The following is a 27402-nucleotide window of genomic DNA, read 5'->3' as shown; positions in this document are numbered from 1 at the left end:
CAGTTGCTTGAAAAGAAACAGTGAAAACAAGAATCAGCAATCAAAGATGCCTGATTTGAAATGCCTTAAAAATAAATAAAACAAACAAGCATCTTCTAGATCCATTTTTTAACAACATGTGATTTTTTTTTAATTTTTAGGAGATAATTTTGGTTTGCTCAATTTATCTAAAAAGATTAGAGAACAAAAAGTTCCATTAAAATTAGAGAAAAAAGATTACATTTTTCTCCCCCTATTTTGATATACACATACAAGACCTTGAAATTCTGCATTGGTAGTAGGTTTCCTTCTTAGAGTTTCAGGAACAGAAATAGACTATAGCACTGTCCTCCTCCTGACTCACATGAAATTACCTTCTGGTAAGGAGATAGAAAAGTCCTGACACTTTCAATTATGCTTTAATACCCAAGTGAATTTGGTTTTGTATAGATGTGCCTTACTTTCCAAGTTGCTGGCTTTTCTCCATAAATAAAGTCAGATGGATAGAAAGTGAAAGATACCACATCCTAAAACCAGTTTACTTGCTTGGCCACTCAAAAAGGATGAACCAACAACAGAAAAACATACACTAATATTTTTTAAGAGAGAAATTGCTGCAGCAGTAAAAATGATGAAGTAAACCCTCCTTAAATTATTTCCTTTAAGTGACTAAAAACTAGATACTGCACACCTTCTGATACCATGAAGTATTGGTACAATCTTTACCCTAAGTATCTCCTACAGTTAAAACATGGTCAAAACAGAGTGACACACACATGGGCACTATATACACACATATTCAGATACTATTTAGAAAAGAAACATTTCCACATTAAAAATATTTAGTGTGCTAACCTTTTTCCTTCTGTTGTTGGAAAGTAGCAGCTGCAAATTCTGCTATCTACCGGTTATGTAATGAAAAGTATTCTCAAGGATTGCCTTTGAAAGCACATGCAAAAAATCCGAAGTTCATTATATGCAAAGTATTTATTTTCCAAATAAAAGTGTAATGGAGATTTTCAGGAGGCTTTAAAAAATTTCCTGTCAGTCAATTTAACATCTTTCATCACAGAATTTCCAAATGCACTGTCTCATTTGAATGAATACTAAAACCAGTTATTTAGAAAAGTATACCAAGGAAGAAAAAGCAGTTATTTCTGTGGTGAGAAATAGTCTATAAATAAATGCATGTACAAGTGAAACTCATTAGGTATCTTATAGGACATGCATGTGGATTGGGGGGTACCTTAAAAATAAGTTCAAACTCTTGGGACAAAAGAAGAAAATGCTTGTGACAGGAAAAGACGAGAGCTGCATAAATACTGTTTGTGAAATAAAAAATCTTACTTTATCCTGTTAAACTACTGTTAGCTCAGTATATCAATTCTAATTTAAAAGCATCATCAGTATTAGAAACAAGACAAAATAGCTAAAGATTTAATAAATCCTGATTCCTGGTGTGTCTCTCTTGGAAAAGTACTTCTATCACTTAGCAAAATGATTTGTTCTTTGTAGTACTGCCTAAGACATAATTTGTACTGAAGACTCATGGTAGAACAGCACCAAATTATTTCTTCTCAAGGATAACTATTCACTATCTACCCAAAACTATCACGTGGACTTCCACTTTCCAACCCGTCATCGAGACTTGAAAATTTAGACATGTGCAATCAAATAAATGCACATCAAGTAACGCTGTGCCTGTTGAAAAATATCCAAACAAGAAAAAATATAGCCTATGATAGTTCTGTCCACTGGATGAAAAACCTAATTATTGAGTTTTGCTTTTAAAAATTACTAGAAAGTTTAAAGAAAATAATGTACATTCACTTATTTCTTAGGTGTCTTGGCTGTTGTCAGTTCTACATTCATGAGAAGAAATGACAACATGGATCTTCCCTGCAAATGAATACATTTAATGAATTTTTAATTATAACAAATATCTATAGAGAGAGTTAAACGTAATTGGGGTTGCATGTGCATTTAAGTCCTTTAAAAAAATAGTGACATCCAAGAGTGTTAGCTGAAAAAGAAACAGAAAGAAACAGAGAAGTGTTCCTTTCCCCCCCATTATCTACAAAACAAAACAAAAAGGATTTTAACTGCTTTATCTTCTTCACTACTTGAGTGATCTTAGAGAAATTCATAATCACTATTGTTTTTCATTATTACTTCATGTCTACTTAAAATTAAAACAAAGTCTAGTGCAGTTAATGCAGTTTGGATCAGGTCCCAGTATGATAATTAAAACCTCATTGTACTTCTATACCCTTTAGTCATCCTGACAAAAATACCCTACCCCTTTTAACAAAATTTTTGCCAAAGTGCTGTAATCCCTCTGGGAGCTACAAAAAGCCCTGCAAAAAGTGCAGAGTACCCTGTGACTGAAATGGCCACCACTAGCCAAGAGTGATGGCAATTCAATGTCACACCTTGGGCAAGCACAAAAACAGTGTTAAAGCAGGCAGGTGAGAGAACACAGCTTTATCATCCAGGCTTCAAAACACTGTTTACACGTGAATTTCAGTGAACCTGTGTGACTACACATACAGCCTTCTTTTGTGCAAGGGTGTTCATGACGTCAGGAAATGTTCACGTGATCTAGTTTAGTCTGGTTATTTTCATTAGGCATCAAAAAGCTGCTGTCTATATTCTGAAATGGTGAAATAGTTTATAAACAAAATTTAGGACACCTAAATGGATCTTTTTTAAAATAAGGCTCGGTAAAGCTGGATTTATTATATTTATTGGAATTTGTTAAACCTGAGAATCTGTCAAGATTTTGCATTAGGTGTAACCTCAATTTTTAATGAAATATATAAAGGCTTTAAAGAAAGAGTTTACACAGTAAGTGTTTACATACTTTTGATTGTATTGTGATCCAGTAGAGAAGATCAACACAGGTCATATTATATTTTGGTCTCAAAGTTATTCAGTCTAGAAAAAACTTCATTTTCCTTCTCTCCCACTGGTTTAGAGCCTACTGGAGAGGCTATGAATATTGATTGTCTTTTTTTAGGCATCACACGTTGCAGCTGACAGCATGCTTTTCTCACAGGCACTTGATAAAGGAAGTCTTCTGAAGCAAAACTGTATTTTTACCATGTGTTCTAGCTTTACTCTGTCTTGCAAAATTACTAGTTTGTCAAAACACAACCTTCAACCTGTACCAACAAACCTCATGACTGTAATTAGGATAGATTCATTAGTAGCACAGGAGTCCCAGGACAGGGCTTCAAATGACCTACAACATAAGGTCGTTATTCTATGCCAGGCAAATCCTTTCATTTTGAGACTCTGGTACATTATTCTATAGGAGTGGTAGGAGATGGTGATCAGCAATCAAAATAAAAGCATCATGTAAAATTTAATTGCTCATTCTTTCTCAGTGGTTATTTTATTGAATACCCTCTGTGCTTTGAGGAACAACTAGAAGTACACAAAGTCCTTTCACAGCAGAGGCAGCAGTTCCTATTCTGCATTTTACCATAGTAAAAAGCAGCAAACAAGACATCCCAGAAGGTCACATTTGAAAGAAGTACATCTCGGAGGAAAAGAACACCCCAACAAAGAAGCTCAAGGAAAACAGCCTTTGAAGGACCATATTCTATTTGTGGACATATATTTTCAAGATGTCTATTCCAAAACAAGCATTGTGCATAGAGGAAGCAAGATGCAAATAAAGCTGCATATAACCTCTGTTTTATTTGACTATGCTGTAGAAAGAAAATATAGATTTCTTCACCATCACTTTATCAGTGCATTATTTTATCTGATTAAGTAAACTGCTAAATTTGATTTAAGATAGGAAGATGTGGCTATTTGTGAACTTACTTCATTGACAATTTTCATTTTTGCTGTAGCCCTCATGCTAAACACCATGTGTTCTAGCTCAAATAAAGTGTACCTTGACCTACTGATGCTATGAGGCATACTAGAATAAGGATGTAAAAGGTACTCAAAAATACTAATACTAATGTTAGGAGAAGATGACATGAAGGGAAAACATTTCTATTCAGTGTATTTGTACCAGAAAATTCATGCATGAGAGCATTAGAATATTTTTAAAGAAGCTGGACATACTACAGTAGAGACCGTGCCTTTTTTTTTTTTTTTTTTTGCTATCTACAACTATTTTTCTGATTAAGGAAAATTCATTTTTTAATGGAATTCACATATCTTTTGAAAAGAGGAGGTATAGAAAAGCTTAGTCAGAGAGATAAAAGTCACAATGACATTCAAGAAAACAGGCTAGTTAAAACCCAAGAATTATCTTTGATGAGTGCTTTCTTAATCAAATGGCATATTGAAAAACATTCCTGAAAATAAACTCATTATGTTTAACTAAGAGCAGAAGTTCTCTTATTCAAATGTAGATGCCTTCTTACACATAATCTCTGAAGCATGGAGAATGTTAAAAGTATTATGAACTTCACAAGACCAAAGTAACTTTCAAAATCAAGTGCTACACTGCCTCTGTTCTATATTCACAGTAAACTGAAGGATTCTTCAGGACCAATAAAAATAAGATAATGAAGCAGAAATCCAATTATGAGAAGCAAAGAATTTGATTTCCAAATTAGTAATTGTTTTCTGAATGTTTGAAATAACACTGTATTAAAAAAAAAGTCTGGCTCAGAGCTCTACATCTGCACTGAAAAAACAAATTCACATTTCAAATTGCTCCTTTGAATTCTATCAATATAAGAATGGTTACATCATCCCTATTTCTATGTTAAATGGAATTTTAAAAAAATAAGAATAGGTTTGAACTATAATCCTAAACTCCCAGCGTTTCAGCAATTTGTGATCTAAACTGGGATACAAACTTCACATCTCTGTAGTTCCCTGGAAAAACCTCCCCATCAAGAAGGGCTGTCAAGCACTGCAACAGGTAGCCCAGGGCAGTGGTTGAGTCACCAACACTGGAGGCATTTAAGAGAGGTAGATGTGGCACGCAGGAACATGGTTTAGTGGTGGACTTGGACAGTTGGATTAATTATCTTAAAGGTCTTTTCCAACCTAAATGACTCTATGAATATAGTTTAAACTTTAAACCACAGGCCTTCAGAATTTTGAGCACTTCAGTAATTATGCCTTAATGAGAGCATGCATTGTAATCTGCAAATAAAACAGAAGGTGCCAATGTGTAAAAGGTTACTTTCTTGCCCATATTTTGTTTGTGTAACAGTCCCCTGACTGAGACCTAAACTCAGAGGTACCTCTCACTCGTTGGTACACAAGCTTTCCATCTTGATTATTTTTCTAAGGAAAAGGAATGCAGGGAAATTGCTTTAAAATCAACAGCCGATTTGCCAGTAAAAATCAAGCATACACCCTGCCTCTCACAATGCATTGGGACGGATGGTTATTTTGTCTTTGTATATGAATAGGCTCAATAATTTCAAAATACACAACTCAAGTGTATTAGCATTTAGCGGCCTTCAAGTTTGCAGCTTTCCTGCCAAATGACAGTATGTTTGCTCTTCTTCTTTTGTGGAAGGGAAATCAAAAGGGAATATTTTGGCTGCATTTCTCTCACTGGTGAGTGTGCCAATGACAGAAACACATTAAAACAGTTTGCATGAAAAATTTTTATTTAGTATTAATTAATCAGGAAAGAGGCGACATTTAAAGGGGGTCACATGTGCTTCTTTCAAGCAAAGTATTTTAAATCTCAAATTGTTAGTACACTAATAGTGTACTACCTATCTACTGATAGATAGAATCATTTCATTATTAAATTTTAAAACAGTAAATGAAAGTATTACTGAGACCAACAGTATTTTTAACTAAAGCTGAACAAGAACAATTTCAGTTTTCCTCTTTAAAAATGCTGATGGTATTTGTTAATAACTTAGAAGAGCCAGAGTCCTACAATGCTGATTTAATTAACTGAACAGATGATAAAATGAGGTTAAAACATTTGTTTCTACATTAAAAAAAATTATTTAATCCATCAGCAATTCAAGGGATTCTATATTTTCCAAGCATAGAACCAAGGCATTTAAATTAGTTTTTACAATAAAGGTGACACATAATTTGAAAAAAAAAGAGAAAATTTGTAAAATTAATGTAGGACTAGGTTTATTACACAGACAATTCCAGGTAGAAACAAATAGATCAGCAGAAAACTGAAATATAAACAAGAAGCAGCAACACTGCTCTTGCTCAGAAGAATCTTCAAAGTACAGATGATTTTATTTTAAGAAGAAAGTTGTCTAGGGTCTAGCAAAAGCCTAGAAAAGGATTATTTTCTTTTATACTATGATAAAAGCAGAAAAGGAATACAAAGTAGAACACACAGAGATGTGGCCTTTTACGAGTCACATGAAATGCCCTCACTTTTGAAGCAGAATGGCTGACAGACACTGAGTTCCCACACACTGTCAAGTGAACATCATCAAATTTCACAACTGGTTCTTGGAATAATTAAACTTATGGAGGCATCCTTGGGCTCATACTTATTAGCTGCTCTCACTGGCACTAAGCCCTGTGTTAGAACTGCTGAAGATTTTAGCATGAACCTATAACCAAAGTTCCTGAGAGCTGTAGTCAGAGTTACTTACACGCTTCCTGTGGTGGAGCTGCTGTCCATGAGGAAGGAGCCGTTGGTCCTTTCCATCTGTGCAAGCCTGAAAGGCAGGGAAAGACCACGACTTTCAGACAACATGCTGCACAATTTAAACAGAGGCAGCGGGAAAATCAATTCTACTTAGAAACAGCTCAGATATGGCAATCTTTGTATACATGATTAAGGATAAAATCCTAGATCTTGTGATGAAAACCTATAATCCAGAGGACTTCTATGAGAAACTTGTGCTGTGATTAATTAATTCTACTTGCCAAACAACAACAAAAAAGTGTATTTTCTCCTCCTATCATAATTATCATTAGCATCATCACAGCTCACATGGCAAAATTAGTTAAAGAGATGTTTTCACAGATGGTTTTCTTTTTGAATTTTCTAAAGCTGGACTAACAAAAGAGGATGAATCCTTTTTAAATATAGCACATGCAACATCTGAAATTATGCTCGGCAAATAATACCACACTGTGGACAGACAAGTCCTGTAAAACAGAACAAAAAGCAGTATAATTACAGGGAATCATTGCCTACAGCTCCTCATTTTGGAAGCAAATAATCTAAAAAGATCAGATTATTAGATTGTATATACAAGGCCACACAATTCTTTAAAATCAAAGCAGAAATTTTCTAACTATTCAGGTTTCCAGGAAAGATGTACCTTATGTACATAAAAGACATACATAAACATTTAGGAACACTTATTGCTCTTTGCATATATTCAACTGCACCAAATACAGCTATTTCCTTTACTATGAAGATATCTTAATTTCACATATATTTTTGCAAGTGCATTATGCATTACTATAGACATCTTCAAACTTCCTTTTGAAGGGAGTGTGCAAGGCCTTAAAGAACAGGGAACTCTGGTGACTTATTTTAGAATGGAGCAAGTTTGCCCTTCCCTACATTTGTTAGTATTCCTGAGGTCGAAGAAGAAGAATATATGAAGACACACACTGGATGTCATCTTGTTTGTCTATTCCACCTTGGCTGGGGTGGGACACTGTGCTCCAACATCTTCCCTGAAGGGAAGAGAATCTCAGAAGTGACTCAGGACAAATCAGATCATCTCTGCTCTAGGACATCTCAAACAAATCTAGTTCACAGTAAGCAACATGCTTACAAGTAACCTTTATAAAGCTGCTAAGCTCAGCATCTTTAAATCTTTTGATGAAACATTATTTTAAGAAATAATCTTCAGAGTCCCTTTGTCACATAGGGAAGTAGCATAATCCCCATTACTTTTAAGAGAGAACGGCCTGCCCTGTATCCCTTAGAAAGTAACAGATATTCCAAATCCCAAATGTAGATTACACTATTATTGTCACATTTAGGACCTCCATAAATAATGAGGATTTGCTTGGGATACTATAAGAAACCAGCAGATAGCAATAATCAGGGAGCACAGAGAGACAGGGAAGGGACCCCTAGAGTTGCAAAGAGCCTTCAAGATAGGAAAAAATTGAAAGCTGAAGAAGAAAATTAGAAGCAACTCAGAAGTGACACAGCACAACAGAACAGGGAGATGGTATCTGATTCCAGACAGGGGATTTTGCAAACAGAAAAGTAGGAGTTGAATGTTCTCCAAACAGTGACAGTGAAGGTTTTAAGCCCTAATATACTGTTTCTGCTGGGCAGTGTCTTATTAGGGAAGCCCTGATAATATTTCTTTAAAGATGCTTAGCTAAAAAGACCAGGACAATAAAAAAGATTTACTATTGTATATGCAACATATACATAACAGATTCAACTAGAAAGGACACAATAAAAATTATATGAAAGATACAGAATTATGTCTCCTTTTTCTAGATTTTATTACTAGAAGAAAAACCTGTCTAAAGAAAAACCTATCTAAGAAAAATCTGTCTAAAAACAAGTTTTAGACAGATTACCTATGAGGCAATTAGTAGGAAGTTTTCAATTTTGCTAAGCAATGTTGACACATAACAGGTACAGATTTAGGTTTGTATCCTGAATGATAATTCAGTACTGCACAGTCCACCTTCAGCTGATCTCATCCTAAACCGAACTGGTAAGAGATGAGGGGGAGGAGATGGAAAACAGCTATTGCACCTAGGATCTCCATTGATCCTTAATGAGAGTTCAGATTTTGAGCTTCATCTGGGCGCAAAGAGCCACAGTGTTGTGGCACCACAGGCTGAAAAAAAGACACAGGTAGACAGAAAATTCTTTCATCTCTCTAGAGAAATTTAATTTGTTTGGTTCAATGTTTTGGTTTTAATTGATCACAACATGGCCTAAGTTATAGAATCAAAGAAATGATGAGTGTTTCATATGAATTACATGTTTCAAGTAACTGAAAAGCTCTGTAATGACTTTGTATGTCATTGTGCTATACTACTAATGAAGGATGAAAATATTTGCTGTTGGGGGACAAAAAAAATAGGCTGACTGTGGGTAGCCCTTCAGCTTTATTTCCTGCCCTATTTTTTTCTTGCTTCAAAGATCAAGTGCAGCATTTCCTAGGCATTTAAAAAACTGGTCTGAAGATTTTTAAGGTGGCCATAAATAAGAATGCTATTAATTTAAACATGCACTCTGAATTTTTATTCAAAGAATGAAAAAGCTAAAATTATTTTTCAGTTATAGAGATCAGATACAAGAATAAAGCCACCCAAAGAAACACCTAGACAGTTCCCATGGCACTTATTTTTGAAAGGGTGTCTTTGGTTAATGTATCACCATCATCACGCCCTTAACTCCAGGTGACAGCCTTGAGTTGTGCCAAGGGAGGTTTAGGTTAGATACTACAAAAAGTTTCTTCTGTGAAAAGCAGGTCTGCTATTGGAATAGGCTGCCCAAGGAAGAGTTGGATCCACCTTCCCCAGAAGGGTTAAAAAGGCATGTGGGAGTGGCACTTGGGGACATGGTTTAGTGGTGAACACAGTCATGCTGAGTTAATGGCTGAGCTTGATGATTTTAGAGGTCTTTTCCTGCTTTAATGATTCTGTGATCATCAGCTCTGAATGTACAGAAGTGAGTTATCAAAACACAGAGACATTGAAATGGACTTGGCATAACAGACATTTTATCACAACAGGACTAGGGTGGCCCCACAAAAACCACAACATAAAACATCTGTAATTACAACCTACTCTGCTAAAAGCCAACAGTAATGCCGAACATCAGCCTATCACAGAAGAAAACAAAACCTTGGATCTAATATCCTACTGGTAAAACCTATCTATAGAACAAGTTCAGTTTATTTCAAAGGTTAAAAATTAAGAAAGAAACCAATAATGGCACTTTTTAGAAATAACGAAATTTTGTAACAGCTTCCATTCTGTATGAGAGATGATAGATTTAACACATGTATTTTACTTTTAATATGACTGTAATAAGAAGCAAATGAATGAAAAACATTTGACTTACTTCTAAGTACAGAAAATGATATCTTTTTAATAAATAATATCCAACCAGTAGTGTGTATTAAAAACTGGAGGAATCAACCAGAAAATGCAATGAACTAGTGAGAAACCATGACTCTCTTACCTAGTAGCATACTGTTCTATCCTGGAGTGTGTGTCATCATGAAACAGCTGTGGAGACTGGGAAGGACTAGGTTAAAAAAATAATAAAAAAATTAGTGGTGTCTAAAGCAATTCATGATACAGACAACATTATTTTAAATCAAGTTAGACTGATGACAAATAAATACATGCACAATATTCCCAAGGGCGTTATTGCTTTGGGTCAGCCATGCCCTATAGTTCGGGGACATCAGATTAGCTGCAACTGAGCTAAAAGAAAACAACTGGCAAATGAGGCTGTCCAGATAAAGGGGTTCTGCATACTCACTCATATTGCTCTGGCCACATACTGATGAGAGTGATAGGACTGTAAGGAAGACACAAAAAAAAAAAGACAAATGAGAGAGAGAGAAAGAATGAAACTATGAAACAAAAACTTTAGTACTATTTCAGCAAGAGAAAGCTGGAGAAACACAAAATATTGTAAACAGCAACCCACCCTGAACAAGTAACAAGCGATGAAGAAAAGGGACAGCAACAAATACTGCCACTTGTCTTGGAGAAAAAGACTGACATACATACTTAATTTTGTTACATAAAAATCAATTTTTAAAAAAATCCAAATCAGTGTTATTGATTGAACCGCAGTCCATAAACCATAATAAATTAATTTAAATTCTGCTCAAAAACTAGAACTTTCATTTTAAAGTAAAAAATAAAATGTATTAAAAAGAAGTGGGGTGCAAAAACCCCACCAATAAACCTCCCCCATAAGTCACAGTTATGAATGCTTCTTTCCATTATGCATAAAAATAATGAGGTAACTACATATTGTATTACATTCTAACACTTGAATAACTATAAAAGATTTTTTATTTTCTGTATTTTTTTATTAGAAGGAGTGTATTACTGAGTTTTGCCACCTGCAGGGTGGAGAACCAATACCAAGAGTTTTCTCAGCATGGTGCTGACAATTTATCTGTGTATCTCCCACACGACTGGACCAACATAATTTTATCCTGACCGGTGATTATAGTTTTATCATTTCATTTTCTGGCAGCATTGGCAAACTTTCAACACATTAAAGCAGCTTTGCTTTCCTGTGTTGGTGGCAGCTGAAGCATGCCGTGGTGGGTAACATTTGAATGTGCATTGCTTCCTTAGAAGCCAGGCTGTCAATCAGGCAGTTTTCAGATTACTTCCTCCTGTCTCTTAAACTGCTAATGAGAAGGTTTTGTTTACTTATTACAAATGAAAGGCACAGCCCTATAGTCACGAAAGCCCTCAGACTGTGGCACTGGCACTGAGCTGCTGCGCGAATGCAGAGTGCCTTTGCCGAAGCCTTGCATGGGCTGTTGCTAAGTGGTGCTGTGTTCAGACAGTGCAGCAGTGCCACAGACTCCAGGATGTGAGGGACAGTCAAGCCATGAAACTAATTCTAGCACCTTGTCAACACATCTTAATTTTTGCTCTTGTAAGAGTGTCTTTTGCTGACAACTGCCAAGTGAGTAAATAAAGTGGAGCACTTCTGTCAGCACCATAAATCATACCATGGAGACACTGAGAGTGCTCTCTCTGATTAGGCCACCAATATTTCTGAGGCCTGTAGGACTCTAATTAACTCAGAAATTTCTAATTCCAGGAATTTTGGCATAATCAAATAAGCAGTGCAGTTCCAAAAACCCAGTGTCCTCAAAAGTATTCTCTGTAAAGTAGCTATTCAGCCCCTGCCAAAATTACCTGCTTTGTCCGTTACCATGGACATTGTAAGTCCATGGCTTTATAATACAATGCTGATAAAAATCTAAGCATAAAATATGTTAATTTAAAAATAGTAGAGAAGATCTGCAAATAATGTGAAACAATACAGAATAATATAGCACAAGGCTCTGCAATTGCTGGCTATCTTTTGAGTTTCAGCTTTTTGTTTCCGATGGAACAGGCCAGTGACTCCAGAAGCCACTGCTCTATAAACCAAGCTTACGTCTCCAGGTTGTCACCCTCCAAAACTGTTTGCACAGGTAAGTAGCCAAGTCGGGGATGCTTTGCAAAATACTTCTTTGACCGAAATTTATTCTTCAGCACCTTCGTGAAGTCCCGTACATCTTCCCCAGATGTTGTCTAAAAAAAAAAAAAAAAAGAAATAAAATTCAACATTGCTAAATACTGCTGATTTAATGTCAATATTATATTTCAATTATGCTAAAATGGCCTTTTTAGTGTCCTGAGATACAGTACAATAATAATATTAAAAATTGGTATTATGCACCTAAAAATTATCTTCTACTGGAAATGCTTCAAATTTCCAGCAATAAATGCATCTACCACTTTATAAATTAAAGATAAATTGACACAGGTTCAAGTCTTAAGCTAAATATTTATATCCAGTCTTAAAAATAACAAAAATTCAATTTTTGAGAAAAAATTTAAAAGGGCAAAACTCAATTGGTAAGATATAGCCCTTACTACCTCCCATTCTAGACCTACAATACAAAATTTTACCACAAAATGGGAATGGTATGTGCTAAACCATTCTCTGCTGCACTAGCCAAGATTTTCATAAGCATTTTCTCCTGTTACCAAATCTCTTCCTATAGCATTCTGCCACTACCTGCAATATTCCACAGTCAAAAAAAAGCACTGATGAAGTCATGGCCAGTGTACTGGCACTGTTCAAAAGCACAAGCAGGCCTGATGAGAACAATTAGTGCCTTAAGTAACAAACTCAGATTGATTCAGTGGTCTTTTTACTACTACAGAGTAAGATTAGGTCATAGATTACCCATAAGATTCTACAAGTCTAAATTTACAAGTTACAATAAACATCTTCCATCCCTCCCAGCAGCTTTTTTTCTGGTCCTGAATGATGCATTCTCTTCTAAAACTGGTAAATGCTTAGCCCCATCCCTTTCTGCTCCATCCCTGCCCACCACCCTGTCCTGAGAATAAAATTAAAATTTATTCAACTGCTTTTAAAAATCCCTTTAACCAGTGATAATCACAGCAATAATGGCAGCACTACTTTGGCAATCCTATTCAGCTAACTTCTGCCACAAAAGCAGGGATACATACAGGCATAAAATACAAGGCAAAAATGGCAATAAAGAGATCTGCAGGGAGAAACAATAGTATACAGTCTGCCTTTAAAGTGTATGTGCTCAAACTGTGCTGAGTATTTTAACAGAACAGCCCCTTCCGGCTGGTACTATTGAGCATTTCTCTTGCAAGTGCAGTTAAGAAAACAGGGCCATTCAACTCAAGAATTACCTGAAGATTTGCAACAGCTTTTACAGGCTTCCAGTCCAGCCTCTGTAACAAATTACAAATTGCATTCCTGTACCCTCTGCTTTGGGAGAAGACTGTTAGCATCAAAGGATGCCAAAGATGGACAACCATGTGGAAAATAGACAGGAAGACTTCAATTTTGTCATCTTTTTCCCAAAGTACTACAAAAGGGCCTAGAGGCAGGTCAGGAAAACTATTCTCTGCTGTCAAAACCTAAAAATACTTCTGTATTCATCTATGTACTTTAGTGTATGTATAATATATGCAGTTACAGACTCTGTAATGCATTTCAGATGAGCAATAGAAACAGTAAAACAAACTGGTGTTGGTAGGAGCTTCTCATATGTGTCTTTAAAAAGTAGACAACAAACTGAGCAAATTTGTGACCAACGGTTGTTTGAACCCCTGACTTTTAATAAAAGTGAATCCAGGGAGGGCTCACAAAATCATTCTCAAAAAGCATCTCTCCAACCACCGCACCATTCAAAGAAGGAACATGAAGCCATGCAAAGGGTTGCTTACTTTCATGCAACAGTAACTTCAACAGATGGAACTCTGCCCCAAGACCAAGGAATGAAAATTTTAATACCTACACATTGTAGAAATAAATGTCTACTGAGCTGCCAAACTTTTCCTCTGCTGTATTCTTTATTTGGCATGACAACCTGATTCTCGGAAAGAGGACTAATAAGACTGTGTACTGACTGAGCACTGCAAATACTAACCAGTGAAATTTGAGCAGATTTGAAAGAACTATTTTAATTTACATGCAATTAAGGTGCAACTCTGAAAAATGTCGTCTATTTTTTTTTGGGGGCATATAACCACAAAATACAATCCAATCCAAAATCATGTGAAGGAAGATGTACTATAACATTTTCCTTTAGAAAAAAACAGTAACTAGGAACTGTTTTGTAGAATCTATCTTCTAAATTAAAACTAGCAGGTACCTTGTAAACTTCCTTACATCATGACATCTTGGCTATTTCCACACAAATCAATAGTACAAACAGCGCCATTGCTACAGAACTGCTTCAAAAGCAAAGAAAAAATACTTTCCTTCAGTGAAAATTCAGTCCAAAGACCATGCCTTCAAACTGAATTTAAAATCTCAGTTCTTAGAGCAACACAAAGTTCAGAAAGAAGCATTTAATATCCATGGCTGCCATACACAACTAAAAAAACATCGTAACAATTGACAAACTGGTATCAGTGCTCTTCAATACACCAGCCAGGCACAAAGAGAGCTACAAGCAACAAACTAAGATACAATTACTTGTAATCCAATAAAAATTTAAGAAACCAGGAAAGCAGTGGAAAAAAAATGAGCATGGTGAAATATGTTTTCCATACATATCTTAAAAACTCAGTTGTTGTATGCTTTCAGTATATTGGAGATACATAACATATAATATTAAAATTACAATAAATATATTAAACATGAATAAATAATATAAAATACTTATAATACATATATATTTAATTTTATTTATTTCTCACTATTCTCTTTTTCAAATGGAAGCCCACGTTCTTATTCCTTTCACTGCACCTAGCTATGTAAAAGGACTAGTCTACGTCTAAATCATAATTCTCTAAATACATTTTTTATAGCTAACACAAAACCAATTAGCTGTTTTAATATACACAGAGAAACTGATTCCCAGAAAAGATGTGAACCTCCCTAATGTATGCTGTCATTAAGCCCAGCCACATTAATGTAACACAAGTGCCACTACTGAGAGGATTTCCAATTCCAAAAAATCTAAAACTAAACTGTGTAGGACTACTCCCAAATTAGATGCTAGCAAAATCTAACAATATTTGTACACATCTGTGTAAAATTCTACATTAAAAATCTTATTTCTCCATCTTTTCAGACAAAGTTTATGTAAAGGTGAAAAATAAACTAGTATAACTTTGCATTTGTACTACTTAAGAAAGAATTACGTGTTCAGATGCTTCTCACACCCATCTCTAAATCCTGATGAAAGAAAAGACATAACTAAAGTTATTATAATGATTTTTTTCCTCCAGCATCAAGAAAACTAAATTGCAAGCTAGGACAAATGCAAAATGGCATTACAGATTAGAATGCAGTAACTACACATAACTATGAGGAGTAAATGGTCCTAATATGAAATTATGAAGCAATTCTTACCGAAAGCAAATATCACAAAAGTCGTTACAATGGAGAACATATTCCTTAACCCATTCTCCAAATTCTTTTAAATTCTCCACATTATTTTAAATTTGATAAGAACTTACTGTGCTTCTGAGAAGTCCCTTTATACCCTACACGGAACTGCTCACCTGAAGATAATTAAATGGTCTTCCATCCATCTGTGACTAAGCTCCAGTTCTAAATGTCAGCTTAAGTAATGGAAATTTTTTTCCTATTTATTGCTAGTATTCTTGAAAAAATGTATTAATATGCATTAGCAGTAAGAAAGTGAGGCTAGATTTTATTAATGCAGTTTGATGAGTACATGCATTTCTACTCTGCTTTTCAACACTGGCCAAGAAAGCAACATTTTAACATGAACAGCCTTTGAATTTAGTTGAAAAGGCAGAGTGGATGCACTCTTCCTGTTCAAGCTATTTGTACTGTAATATAATGGATTCTAAGGAAAAATTCAGCGGCCTTTGGTGCTTTTATTTCATGTGTGTATATATGTTAGTATACAAGAACAGCAGTTTCTTTTAATACTCAAGCTTTGTTTTACCAATCAGAAGTGAAGTTTAAGTTCTCTCAGAGGTGGATACTGCTACCCATTTCTATAGAATCCAACACTCCCTACATAAAACCAGCAAAACCTGAAAAGTTCCTGATGCCTCCCAAAGAGAAAGGTAGGAAGACAAGCCATATTAAACATATGTAAAATAAATCCTGGCTAGGTAACAAAGATTATGAAAAAAAAATTAGACTTCAAGTCTGGGTTATTATCCATTAGAAACACTGAGCAAATTGGTACTCACAGGTATACAATACTCCACCATTGGATAATGCAATTTATGCCCCTTTGCTGTGCGGCCAGAAAAGAAACAGCTCTGACAGACATCATAGTTGAAATGTTTTAAGCTCCGGTACCTGTGGGGACATTAAACAAAGTGATTAGAGGTTTACTTCTAATTAAGCCTCACATAGCAAATTACTCTCTGAGATGGGTCACCTGCTTTTCAGCAGCAGCAACACAAGGACACAGTGAGTTTGTTGGGATTAGCTCAGAGAGAACTTTGAAGTGTGTGAGTGTGCACAACCAGAACATGGCATGGCCAACACTCATCACAGCTGCAGGCCCAGGGACAACAGTGCCACTGCAGCAGCTGCAGGGGACACAGGAAACCTGCATCCCTCTTAGTCCACAGAGCCGACCTACACTACACACCTTACTGGGTATTTAAAAGTTCCTGTCTCCATTTCAATCTAGAGAGCCATCTGAAATGCATTACAGAGTCTGTAACTGCATATATCAATCACCTGCTGCCCAAGCAGCTCTGATGCAGAAAATCTTACAGGCATCAGCTCCATTGATGGACTAGGAAGAATTTATAATTTTAGAGTTTTTACTGACTTTAAACTATATTTCTTTAGTTTCTCCTCTATTTACGTGTTATCTCAAAAAAACTTTTATAAACCAGACTGGTTTATTTCAGTTTTTATACTCAACAGTTAAATTAAAGGTTTGTAAATGATTTTGATGCTCAGAAACTCAACACACATTTCAGAAAATTAAATTCTCAAGAATTCATAAATTGTAATAATTTAAAATTCAGTTAAAATATACAATGATTTGTTTACTTTTAGTTGATTTTTAAGAGAGTGTATGTATAAATAGGCTAACAAACTTCTACAGTATCCCTTGTACTAAATGTAATCACTGGGAGTGTGATTTATATATTTATTTAGACTAAATAAAAAATTCAATTCCAGATTCCAGCCACTGTTTCTATGCTATGGTTGTTTTGACTAGATGAGGTTATATCATTTGTATGAAACCAAAATGAGCTAACTGAACCAAATTGAATAGCTACCGAATACTTAAAGTTTAAATTAAATTGCTTCCTGAGAGCAGTTTTCAGCACCCATCCACATTTTTCCCCTGTTGAGTTTTATGTTTTGTTTTGCAAGAGAATATGTGTCTATAAATGTAAAGGTTCACTTTAAAAGATGCTGATCCAACTTGTTTATAATCTTTTCTCAGAGCCAGTGCATTAAATGGCTACATTTACCTTCTGCTAAGACACTAGATGCTTTTGTTGTTGCAGATCTCTAGCTTCATTGCAGAAATTATTTAGAATGGCCCATTCTGAATGGATCTTTGTATTCTTTTCTGTCTCTCTGCCCTCCTACATATAGTACAACTTAGACAACTATAACATAGCTGAGCTAGAGCTTTGTCACCCTATGCTTCCTCAAACAATAATAAAGACAGGAACACTTAGAGGATTTTATCTCCTTTTAAGACAGATAACAAAGTTTGATCAGATTATTACTTTTGCAAATACTCACATATCTATATTTATAATAAAAAAAGAAAAAGAGGGTTGCTAGCTCAATCCTGTAAGATTGACTAATTCCAGAACTCCTAAAACTAGGCAAGATGAATCTGACCAGAGGATTGATATTATTATCCTCTAAAATAACAGTGAGATGGAGAACAGAAAGCACGATGAACAAAAATTACTCACCTGCCTGGATACCTAAAGAAAAATCTTAGAAGCACTTACATGATTGACTGCTTTATATTTTTCCTAGATAATACATTAGACTCCATGACCACAGTGGTGGAAAAAGCCAGTTATGCTTACCTCTAGCTCTAGCCTCTACTGCAGATTTTGGAGATGGGATCGCATCACTTTATACATTGGAGCAATCAATTTACAAATGCATGTTAGTCATAGCAATATTTACTAAGGGTACCAACTATAGTTTAGGAAAATAACATGGAGAATATTCTTCATGTAACATTTTCTTTTAGAATTCACACCTTTCTTTGAAATGACAAAAGTTTGAGTATGTTCAGGGACATAAACAGGGACTTTGCAAGTCTCATCACAGCAATATATCAGTGTTTCTTTTAAGCAAGGAAAGATTGATGTTGAAGGATGTTTTATACTGCCTGGCATAAGTTAGTTTCCAAAGCCTTATGCAGGAGAGCAGAGAGAGAGTCCATGTTTTTTCTTACTGATCATGTCCTTTTGATCTTGTACTTACAGAACCCATGGGGTGCACTTATACTTCATTTGCTATCTCTTGGATGCACCAATCCAAAACCATCTGATGGCAGCCCACCCTGTGCCTCTGACAGCCACAGGACCACTGGGTGTCTAACAGGGGCACTGCATGAGCCAGAACTGCACTGGCTCAGGCCACACTGTGGCCTCACCATGGGTGACAGATCCCATCTCAAAGAAGAAAAACAGTGGAAAAACAGACAAGAAAAAACTTCACTTGTTGGAAGTCTCCAAAATGTGGATATTTTAAGAGAAACATTGCACCTAACACCTCTCCTCTTACCTAAATCCAACAATTGGACATTCCTTACAGATGTTGCACTTGGCCTGATGTTTGGCTGTTTCTGCAGCTGCCACACGGTGTAGAACTGGTAACCACACCATAGACTGTGGTTCTAAGCGCATCCAATCTATGAATTGCTTTACAGTTATTTCCGGCTTATTGTGGTTCTGTGGAGAGAAATAAACCCACATCCAAATTAAAAAAAAAAAAAAAAAACACCAAACAAAACAAACAAACAAACAAAAAAGAAAACAAGTTAAGTCAGTAAGACTTTAGAAGGCTAAACAGCTGTGATAGAGTGGACAGATGGTCAGAAAGATGGAGGACATAGTACAGAAGTAACAGACTGTAAAGTAAAGCTGTCTTTCAACTGAAACGACTTGAAAAGTAAGTATGAGAAAACTCTGCAGTTCAGACATACCAAAGACATGGTTATCTTCTGAGTTAAGACTGATGACAAAATGCTAGAAGTCAGTAATGTTTGCATGTGTGTACTGATTGCCCCAAGAGTTGTCAATTTTTTATTGTGTTCTAAGCCCACCGTGTTCTTTCTAGTTAGCACGTAACACACACACACAATAAACAAACAAACAGGAAAAAACAAGAAAGGAATCTGCCATTTATAGCCAGTCACTGCAAGAATATATCAGAGTTAATGTAGTAACATGGTTTTTTTAAAAAGCAAGCAAACACACTTCCACATTTTCTTTAAGTTATAACCACCAGAGGAGCCTAGCTACAGAGGTATTGTATTCATCAACTTTTTCAGCAATAACAAAAAGAGCTCAATATTTCTGAGCTCAATGGAAGTAATAAAATAAAACTTAAAATGAAAGTTATTCTTAAATGGAAACACATGATGGAAAGCTTCTTAGCCTACTCATGGTCCAAGTTCATTTTTGGCAATAAGAGGGAGAAGCATGAAAGAAAAAGTGTTTCTTTCTCACCAACAAAATACTTGTTTTCACTGGGCTGAGATAACTGACATGCAGCTGCACATTTTCTCTATGCTCTCCTTACCAGGGACTGAACTTGAACTACTCCTGTGAGATGAGGGCTTGCAACCTCATTATCAGTATAATTGTAATAATACATCAAGTATTTAAAGAGTATCTTGCTAATACCCCCCACCCATAACTGAATAGCATGGAAGATGGGGTAGATCCTTGAGAGACATAAAGGTCATTCTTCTGTCACACAGAACATCTGTGAATAATAAATGAAAAATTTATTTCAGTATGACTCAAACCACTCAAAGCCAGTGATAGGTAAGTCAAGCACCATCCCTTATTGTCTGAAGCAGCAATGTTAAAACATCAGGGGAAGCTTTAATTGGTCAAAACAACTTCCGTAAGTATCTACCAAGCCTATTCATGACCTGGACAAATACACTTCCAATCCTAATTGCTTGAATCCAGAAATGAATCTAATAGTTCTGGAAAAAAACAGCATAATTGCATTTTTCAAAGAACTGGAAAAATTGCAGAAATCTCTATGAAAGAACGGCAAAATAAAATCCTCTGAAAGTTCACTAAAATCTTTAATGTTCAATTCAATAAAATCAGAAATATCTGAGTCAGTAATTTTATATAAGCCATGGTGTATTTTTGATCCATATACAATTTCTGACAATGCTCAAATCAGCTGCTTTCACAAAAATAATGTACTGAAGTAGTATGGCTATCACCACCTAACATTTGGAGCCTTAGGCATCCTTGAAAAAGTCAAAGTTAGTTGTGTTCCATTACAACATTCTGTTTTTAATTCTCATCTTCTTTAAACAGACAGACACTCCTTGCAGCCTCATTAACCCCCTGCATGTAGTGTGGAGCTTCACAGCAGGCTGCAAGAGCTTTATTCCGTGTTCTGATCTGCTGCATAAAGGCTCGCAATATAAAAAAGACTACGCTTGAATTTCCATGCAACTGCAAGGAACATAATGCTAAATAATTTCCTGGTGCACAAGGTCAAAAATTACTATCAACATAATTTTCTTGTTCTGTTGAGATCATGCCTTATTCCAGCTGGAAAAAGTATGTTGTTCTCACAGCATCAGGTTGCTTTGAACAATGTAAAGCAGGATAATTGGCCACTACAAAAATTTTTAACAGCTTTTACAGTCACAAACACTGTCAGAATCATGAAGATTTATATATTCTTTTGACGAAGCAAAATCTGTTTGATCTTTCCCAGCTGCATTGTCACATGAATTTCCCATACTCAGTTGCAGGAGCATATTCATTTCTGTTCAAAACTCAGCAGATGTATTTATTTCCTTCTTTTCTTTTTACATCAGCACGTATAAGTGAATCTGTAAACTTAAGACACAGTTTGGTTTTGTTTAGTTCTTCACATGAAGGTCTTCATCTTACCTGTTGGAAGCAGCTGCGCACACTGGGTTCAATGTTGCTGCCACCGAAGGCGGCCACTTCCCCAAGCTGTCGTGGGATCTGGATAGCATCGTGAAGCAGAAGGCCCAGCTGCCTCTGGTCACACATTTCTGTAGGGCCTGCCACCTCCTTGAAGAGGTCTGCAACATCAACAAAAGACACCATCTTGTTCCATTTCCATGTACACCTTCTTTCATTCAGTAATGCTGCAGCTCAAGCTTTTAATTTCTGTATTATTGTTATGGTTACAAATGGCCACTGTCCCAAAACCTTCATCTAATCTTGATTCGTAACCATTCAAATGAGAAAAATAAGGCCAAATAAATGAAGCTATATGGCTTCTATGGCACATAGTGGTCAGGAAGGTGATTTGAGGAAGCACGGCTTCACCAGCAAAAATTCCTGCCTGACATACCTAATGACCTCCCATGATAGAGTGACTACATTATTGGACAGGGGCATGACTATAGATGTCACCTCTCTGGACTTCTGTAAGGCTTTTGACACAGTCCCCCACAACATCCTTGTCTCTAAACTCAAGAGAGATGGATTCCATGAGTGGACTGTTAGATGGATAAGGAATTGTTTGGATGTGGCCAACAACAGGGTAGTGGTCAACAGCTCAGAGTCCCGATGGACAACAACGAGTGATGTCCCTCAAGGGCACAAACTGGAACCAGTGTTATTTAATATTTTCATTAATAAAACAGATGAAGGGTTTGAGTGCACCCTCAGCAGGTCTGTAAGTGACACTAAGCTGAGTGGTGTGCCTGACACACCTGGAAGATGGGATGCCATCCACACCTGGACAACTTGGGAACCTCATGGGGTTCAACAAGGCCAAGTGCAAGGTGCTGCACCTGGGTCAGGGCAACCCCCAGTATCAGTTCAGGCTGGGAGATGAAGGGACTGAGGGCAGCCCTCTGGAGAAGGACTTTGGGGTGCTGGAAGATGAAAAGCTGGACGGCCAGAAAGTCAACTGTATCCTGGGCTGCATCAGAAGCTGTATGGCCAGCAGATTGAGGGGGGTGATTCTGCACACTCTGCTCTTGTGAGACTGCACCTAGAGTACCAAGTCCAGTTTTGGGGTCCCCAGCACAGGAAAGACTGTTAGAGCAGATCCAGAAAAAGGCTACAAAACGAATAACAGTTGAGATGTTCCATCACTCTGCAGAAAGGTTGAGCTTGAAGACTCCAGGGAGACCTTATTGTGGTTTTTCGGTACTCAAAGGGGCCTTATAAGAAAGCTGGGAGCACAGATTTTAGCAGGGCCTGTTGCAATAGGACAAGTAGTAATGGTTTTAAAACTAAAAGAAGGTAGATTTAGATTAGTTATTAAGAATCAAATTTTTTACAATGAGGATAGAAAAACACTAGAACAAGTTGCCCAGAGAGGTGGTAGATGTTCTATCCCTGGAAACATTCAAAGCCAGATTGGACAGGGCTCTGAGCAACCTGATCCAGCTGAAGATGACCCTGCTCATTGCAAGGTGGTTGTCTAGATGACCTTTTAAAGCCCCTTCCAAACCAAACTATTCTATGATTCCATGAAGAATGAAATAATATTTCAGATATCTACATCTTATGCTCAAAACTATGTCATGCTTCAGTTGGTTGGAGACAGAAGTACAATTACTCTGAACTGAAACTGGAAGTTACCACAAGTCAGAACTGGCCATGTGAAATAGCTTAAAGCAAGAACAGCAGCCTGAAAGACAACTTGAGCTAAACAATAATCACATTTTCTTCCTGGATAACCATGTCTGCTTCCATGTACTTTTCCTTCAATGATTCCATTTTCCTAAGGCAGGTGTCAAACCCTGCAGTATAAATGGATGAAGCAGAATGACTTCAACAAAGGAAAAAATTGATGCTGAAAGGGATCAAGAAAATATTTCCAGACACAGGCACTGAGAAGGAAGATAGTGCTTGTACCTACACTCAGAGTAAAGCACTGAGTTAATAGGCCTGTCAGCACGACAGTTATTATTTCTCATGTGCTTTCTTAGCATGTTTCTTTGATTGGACAATTTTAATTGTTAAAATGCTCAGCTAAAAACGTTAATGTTTCTGCCAACAATTTTGATTTATGAACTCTGTAGCTGTGTACATTAGCACTCAGTCAAGAGATTAATCTTTTCTGAAAACATCTTAAATGCTGAGTTTATCTAAGAAATATTTTTAATTCTGTGATTTGTACAAATTACAGAAGAAGTGGAATGAAATTATTATGTCCATTCCAGCTGGTTTTTACAATCTCCTTTTGCACTCAGTGGTTGGCTTGGATTAAAGCCCCAAGTAATCTTAAAAGAAAAAGAATCAATTTATATTATGCCCTTACTTTTTCATGTTTCCCATCAGAACAACCACAAATAAATTAGAAATAAATGGCATTTGAAAATTCAGTCTGACTGTGTTTCTGATCAAGAAAAAGACAACCTTTGTTCAGAAACACTCAAGAGTAACTCTTATTACATGGTGTAAATTGTTTTGCCCTTCATTTGGAGCAACTGGCAAGCTTTGTCAATGTGCTTCAGACAGTCTGGGCACAGTTTTTTCTTCTCAAAGGTGGAAGAAGAAGAAAGGATCTTCACAAAAAAAAAATCCAGATGATTGAACTAATTTTTAGATTTTATTGTATTTTTCTCACCCTTTCTTGCCTAGTCAAACAGCAGCTACAGCATCTTGTCCACTCAGTGCGAGGAAAAAAAAAAAAAAAAAACCAACACAGAATTAGGGGACAGAATTTGTGCTGCACAGCTGCAGGCTCCTCTTGGCAATCCCAGATCCTGGCTATCTTCTTCAGCTGAGGATGGGACAGTTTTTCAATTTCTAAGAGTCAGTTTAAAAAAACTGATAGTATATTAAAACAAAAAAAAAAAAAAAAAAAAAAAAAAAAAAAAAAAGAAAAAAAATGGTCTTATTCTTTCTGTTTGCATCAGTCTGCAGTGGAAACAGGCCAAAAAAGAAGAACAATTAGTTAGCTGCTGGAGCTGGGAGGCAGTAATTTCCTAAGCCCTAAAACTTCACGGCTGTGGAGCTGGTAAATAGAGGAAAACAATGCAACAGGGAAAAGTGATTAGCTAGGAGGAAAACAGCCTTTGAAGAGCTCAGTCTCCTCCAAATCATTTGTTTCTTAACACTGGCAGCTGTGCTACAACCAAAGACTGTCCAGGTGCAAGGAGTTCATGGATGGTACACACTTTTCCCAAACCCCTCAAATACCTTCAACGTGGCACACAGGAGGAGAAGCTCCAAAACTGAAGGCATGGAAAATGAGAATGCTCTTGTTATCTGGCCTACCTACTCCAAATAAACCATGAGCTATTCTCTGGCAAAGGAGGCATGGCAAGAACATTTCTCAAGTGAGAGATGGAGGAGAGCCTGTTTTAGCTCTGACATGGAACACCCAGGCACCCTACTCACCACCAATAGGAAAGAGACTCCATACATCAACCACCAGCAATCTCAAAAGCCACAACCTCTTTTAAATTAAATTTGTTAACATGTACATACACACTAAAGGAGTTTCAACAAAAAATACATTGATATAAAGGTTGAACTGTATAAGGGACTCTACCAAAGTACAAGAAGAATGACTGAGGAAGCAGAGAAAAGATTATTTAGATCTGAGTTGTATGAAAAAAAAACCAGAAACCAGGAACAGAGAAATCAGTTTAATAAAGTCAGCCTCACACTAGTATTTTGAGGATTACAGCCAGTGGGACTCTGTAACTTAGCTGGACAACCTGAAAAAAAAGTACTTAATGGTTGATAAAGAAAGGGATACTTGAAAATATTGAAAAGTTTATTGAATTACTATCAAAAGGATAATAGGATAGTTAGCAGAAAGATGTTCACAACCCACATTTTATGTTGCATTGTCACAAACAGAATGCACATTCTAATTTATTTTTTTAGTTAGTTCCAAATGGTTTGAAAATTTACAACATAAACATAACAGTAAAAAAACTCCACCACATTCCAAGGATGTTGTACATCACTTGAAAACTGAACTGCCTAGAAGATGAGATTTATTAAGTAGCCCTTCTTTTTCATCTCAAATCATAAAAATTTTACACATTAAATGATATGACCCAAAAGCTACACACTGTAAAAAACTCCACACGGGTTTTTTTCTGTTTCTGCTGCCAGTATGGGCTTTGGGTCTTAGAAACAAGTGTAGAGTGAAGTACACACAAATGCATTCTTATGTAGCTCACAAGTGACCCTCCTTGTCAGAAGAGAAAGCAGAGAATAACATGGTTATGGCCAGACCAGGACATGAGACTCAACAATAGAAAAGAAGCCTAAGACTGCTCACCCCAAAGCAGAGATGTAAGCAGCCCACAATTACTGAATTACTTTTGCAGGTCCATTTTTATTCTCAGGAGCACTCAGGCATGTGCTTGAAGTTAAGCATGTCTTAAACATTTTCAAGAACAGGCATTCTTTAACTGAGGCTTCAATGTTTCCTCTAAAGCAATTGAGACTTTTAATTAAAGAGCCATTCTCATGTCATCCCTGAAGTCTAGACTCTTAAAAAGAAGCTTCATTAATTTTTTTTTAAAATCACAAAAAATTTCTCTGTCAAAACATTTTTTAAAAATGTGTCAAGAGAAAAGATCATGCCTATACCGGAAATGAACAATGAACATACAGTCTCTAGGAAGGCTGAACACTTGAGCAGCAAACATTCCAGTCAAGAGTTTTACAAAAGAATTAAGGGTTCATCCAAAAGTTTTTAAAACAAGAAAACTTTCTTATTTTAGCGACAACTACTCTAAGAAGAGTTTTCCTCTCCAAGACTAGCACATTTTTGGCACAGTCTGTGCTCTGCTGAGGGCTCTAACCACAACCATCCGATGGCTGTCACTCTCGGAACAGCCTGCAATGACAACGCCTCAGAAACTCTTAGAAGAAACAGCCAAAAGGAGAAGCAAATGCCAGGAGTTGGTCCAAGAAAGGGAAAAATCAAAAGGCAGGCATTTAGTAATAAGCACCCATGTTTGGAGGTCCTGTTATTTTTTCCAAGAGACAGACTTTCTTGAAAATACTCAGGAATTCCATTACAATTTTCACTCTCGGACTGAAAATACAGTAGATGTGACAAAATTTCTCTCAACAAGAGATTATTAGAACGGTATGACAAAGATCAAAAGAACCAACAGAGCTGACACAAAAAAAGTGTCTGTGACAGCTCGTGCCAGAGGACCCCAAAACACTGACTTCAAAGCCACTACAAACAAAGAACAGTACCTGACACACTTCCTTTGTTAGCAAAATTTCTTTTGGATTGAAGAGTTCCTCTGTGACAATTTTAAGGTTCATAAGGACAATAAAGCTAACAAAGATATAAAAGCCTGGCACATTGATTAGAGCAGGAGTTACAACAAAAAGGATGCACTATCTGACTATTAATTCTCGGCTTCAAGAATGCGAGCAAGTATTTTAATTTCAGATGTATTTCAGGTTGAAGTTACAATCACTAGGTACAAAAGTCTTCTGAGACTTATTCTCTACTAATTTTTTTAGGACTTCTCACAGCATCCTTCAAAGTCCATCTTGTTGATATAAATGATGTAAAATCGATAGCCACCATCCGCTGCCATTTTAATATTACTACTAAACAACAAAGCAACAACATAAATATGAATCTGACCAGGTAATTTCCTTATTCTGCTTCATTGCTGTATTTGGCAACTGTATACTAATGTATTACCAATAGGAATTTAATGGGAGCTCTCAGGTTTTAGAGTTTCTTTAAAACCATCTTTTCCTAGGGTTATCAGTTTATCACCCACAGCCTAACTCCTACACTTTATGAAAGCTTTTTATTTCACCCAGAACAGCAGATTACCTTCTGAATTGTCATTATGCAACAAAGGTATGTCCATCAAGCTCTTTTTTAGGTATGGAATACTTCACATATATGTCAAATGACAGAAGGAAACTAAACACCCCAAAGTCTCAGTATGCTATTCAGATGTCAAAATATGTCCCAATGCATAAAACACCTCTACTTTTGTTCAATGTTACGAACTAAGTTTACAAGACTGCTTATAAATGTTCTTAAGGAAAGCAGAAATTTTTTTGCAGAGCTCCAAAGGTACATGGAGCAAATTCAGTCTCTCTACAACTTTTTTTCAT

General features: G+C 36.3%; 1 protein-coding gene across 6 annotated transcripts in view; it reads right to left on the bottom strand.

The window, feature by feature from the left end:
- The window catches only part of UTRN (utrophin), a 302322-nt gene that overhangs the window by 14703 nt on the left and 260217 nt on the right, over nt 1–27402 (bottom strand). For all 6 annotated transcript variants that reach the window (XM_068184872.1, XM_068184869.1, XM_068184866.1 and 3 more), the window contains 7 exons: nt 21235–21392; nt 18863–19029; nt 16321–16432; nt 12044–12180; nt 10388–10426; nt 10082–10147; nt 6549–6614 (listed from right to left, as the gene is read on the bottom strand). In XM_068184872.1, coding sequence (XP_068040973.1) covers nt 6549–6614; nt 10082–10147; nt 10388–10426; nt 12044–12180; nt 16321–16432; nt 18863–19029; nt 21235–21392 — 745 coding nt within the window. The remainder of the gene's footprint in view (nt 1–6548; nt 6615–10081; nt 10148–10387; nt 10427–12043; nt 12181–16320; nt 16433–18862; nt 19030–21234; nt 21393–27402) is intronic.

The sequence above is a fragment of the Anomalospiza imberbis genome, chromosome 3, assembly GCF_031753505.1.
Source record: "Anomalospiza imberbis isolate Cuckoo-Finch-1a 21T00152 chromosome 3, ASM3175350v1, whole genome shotgun sequence".
NCBI classification, from domain to species: Eukaryota; Metazoa; Chordata; class Aves; order Passeriformes; family Viduidae; genus Anomalospiza; species Anomalospiza imberbis.
Note: the sequence above shows the minus strand (reverse complement) of the source record. Positions and strands in the feature narration are given on the sequence as shown.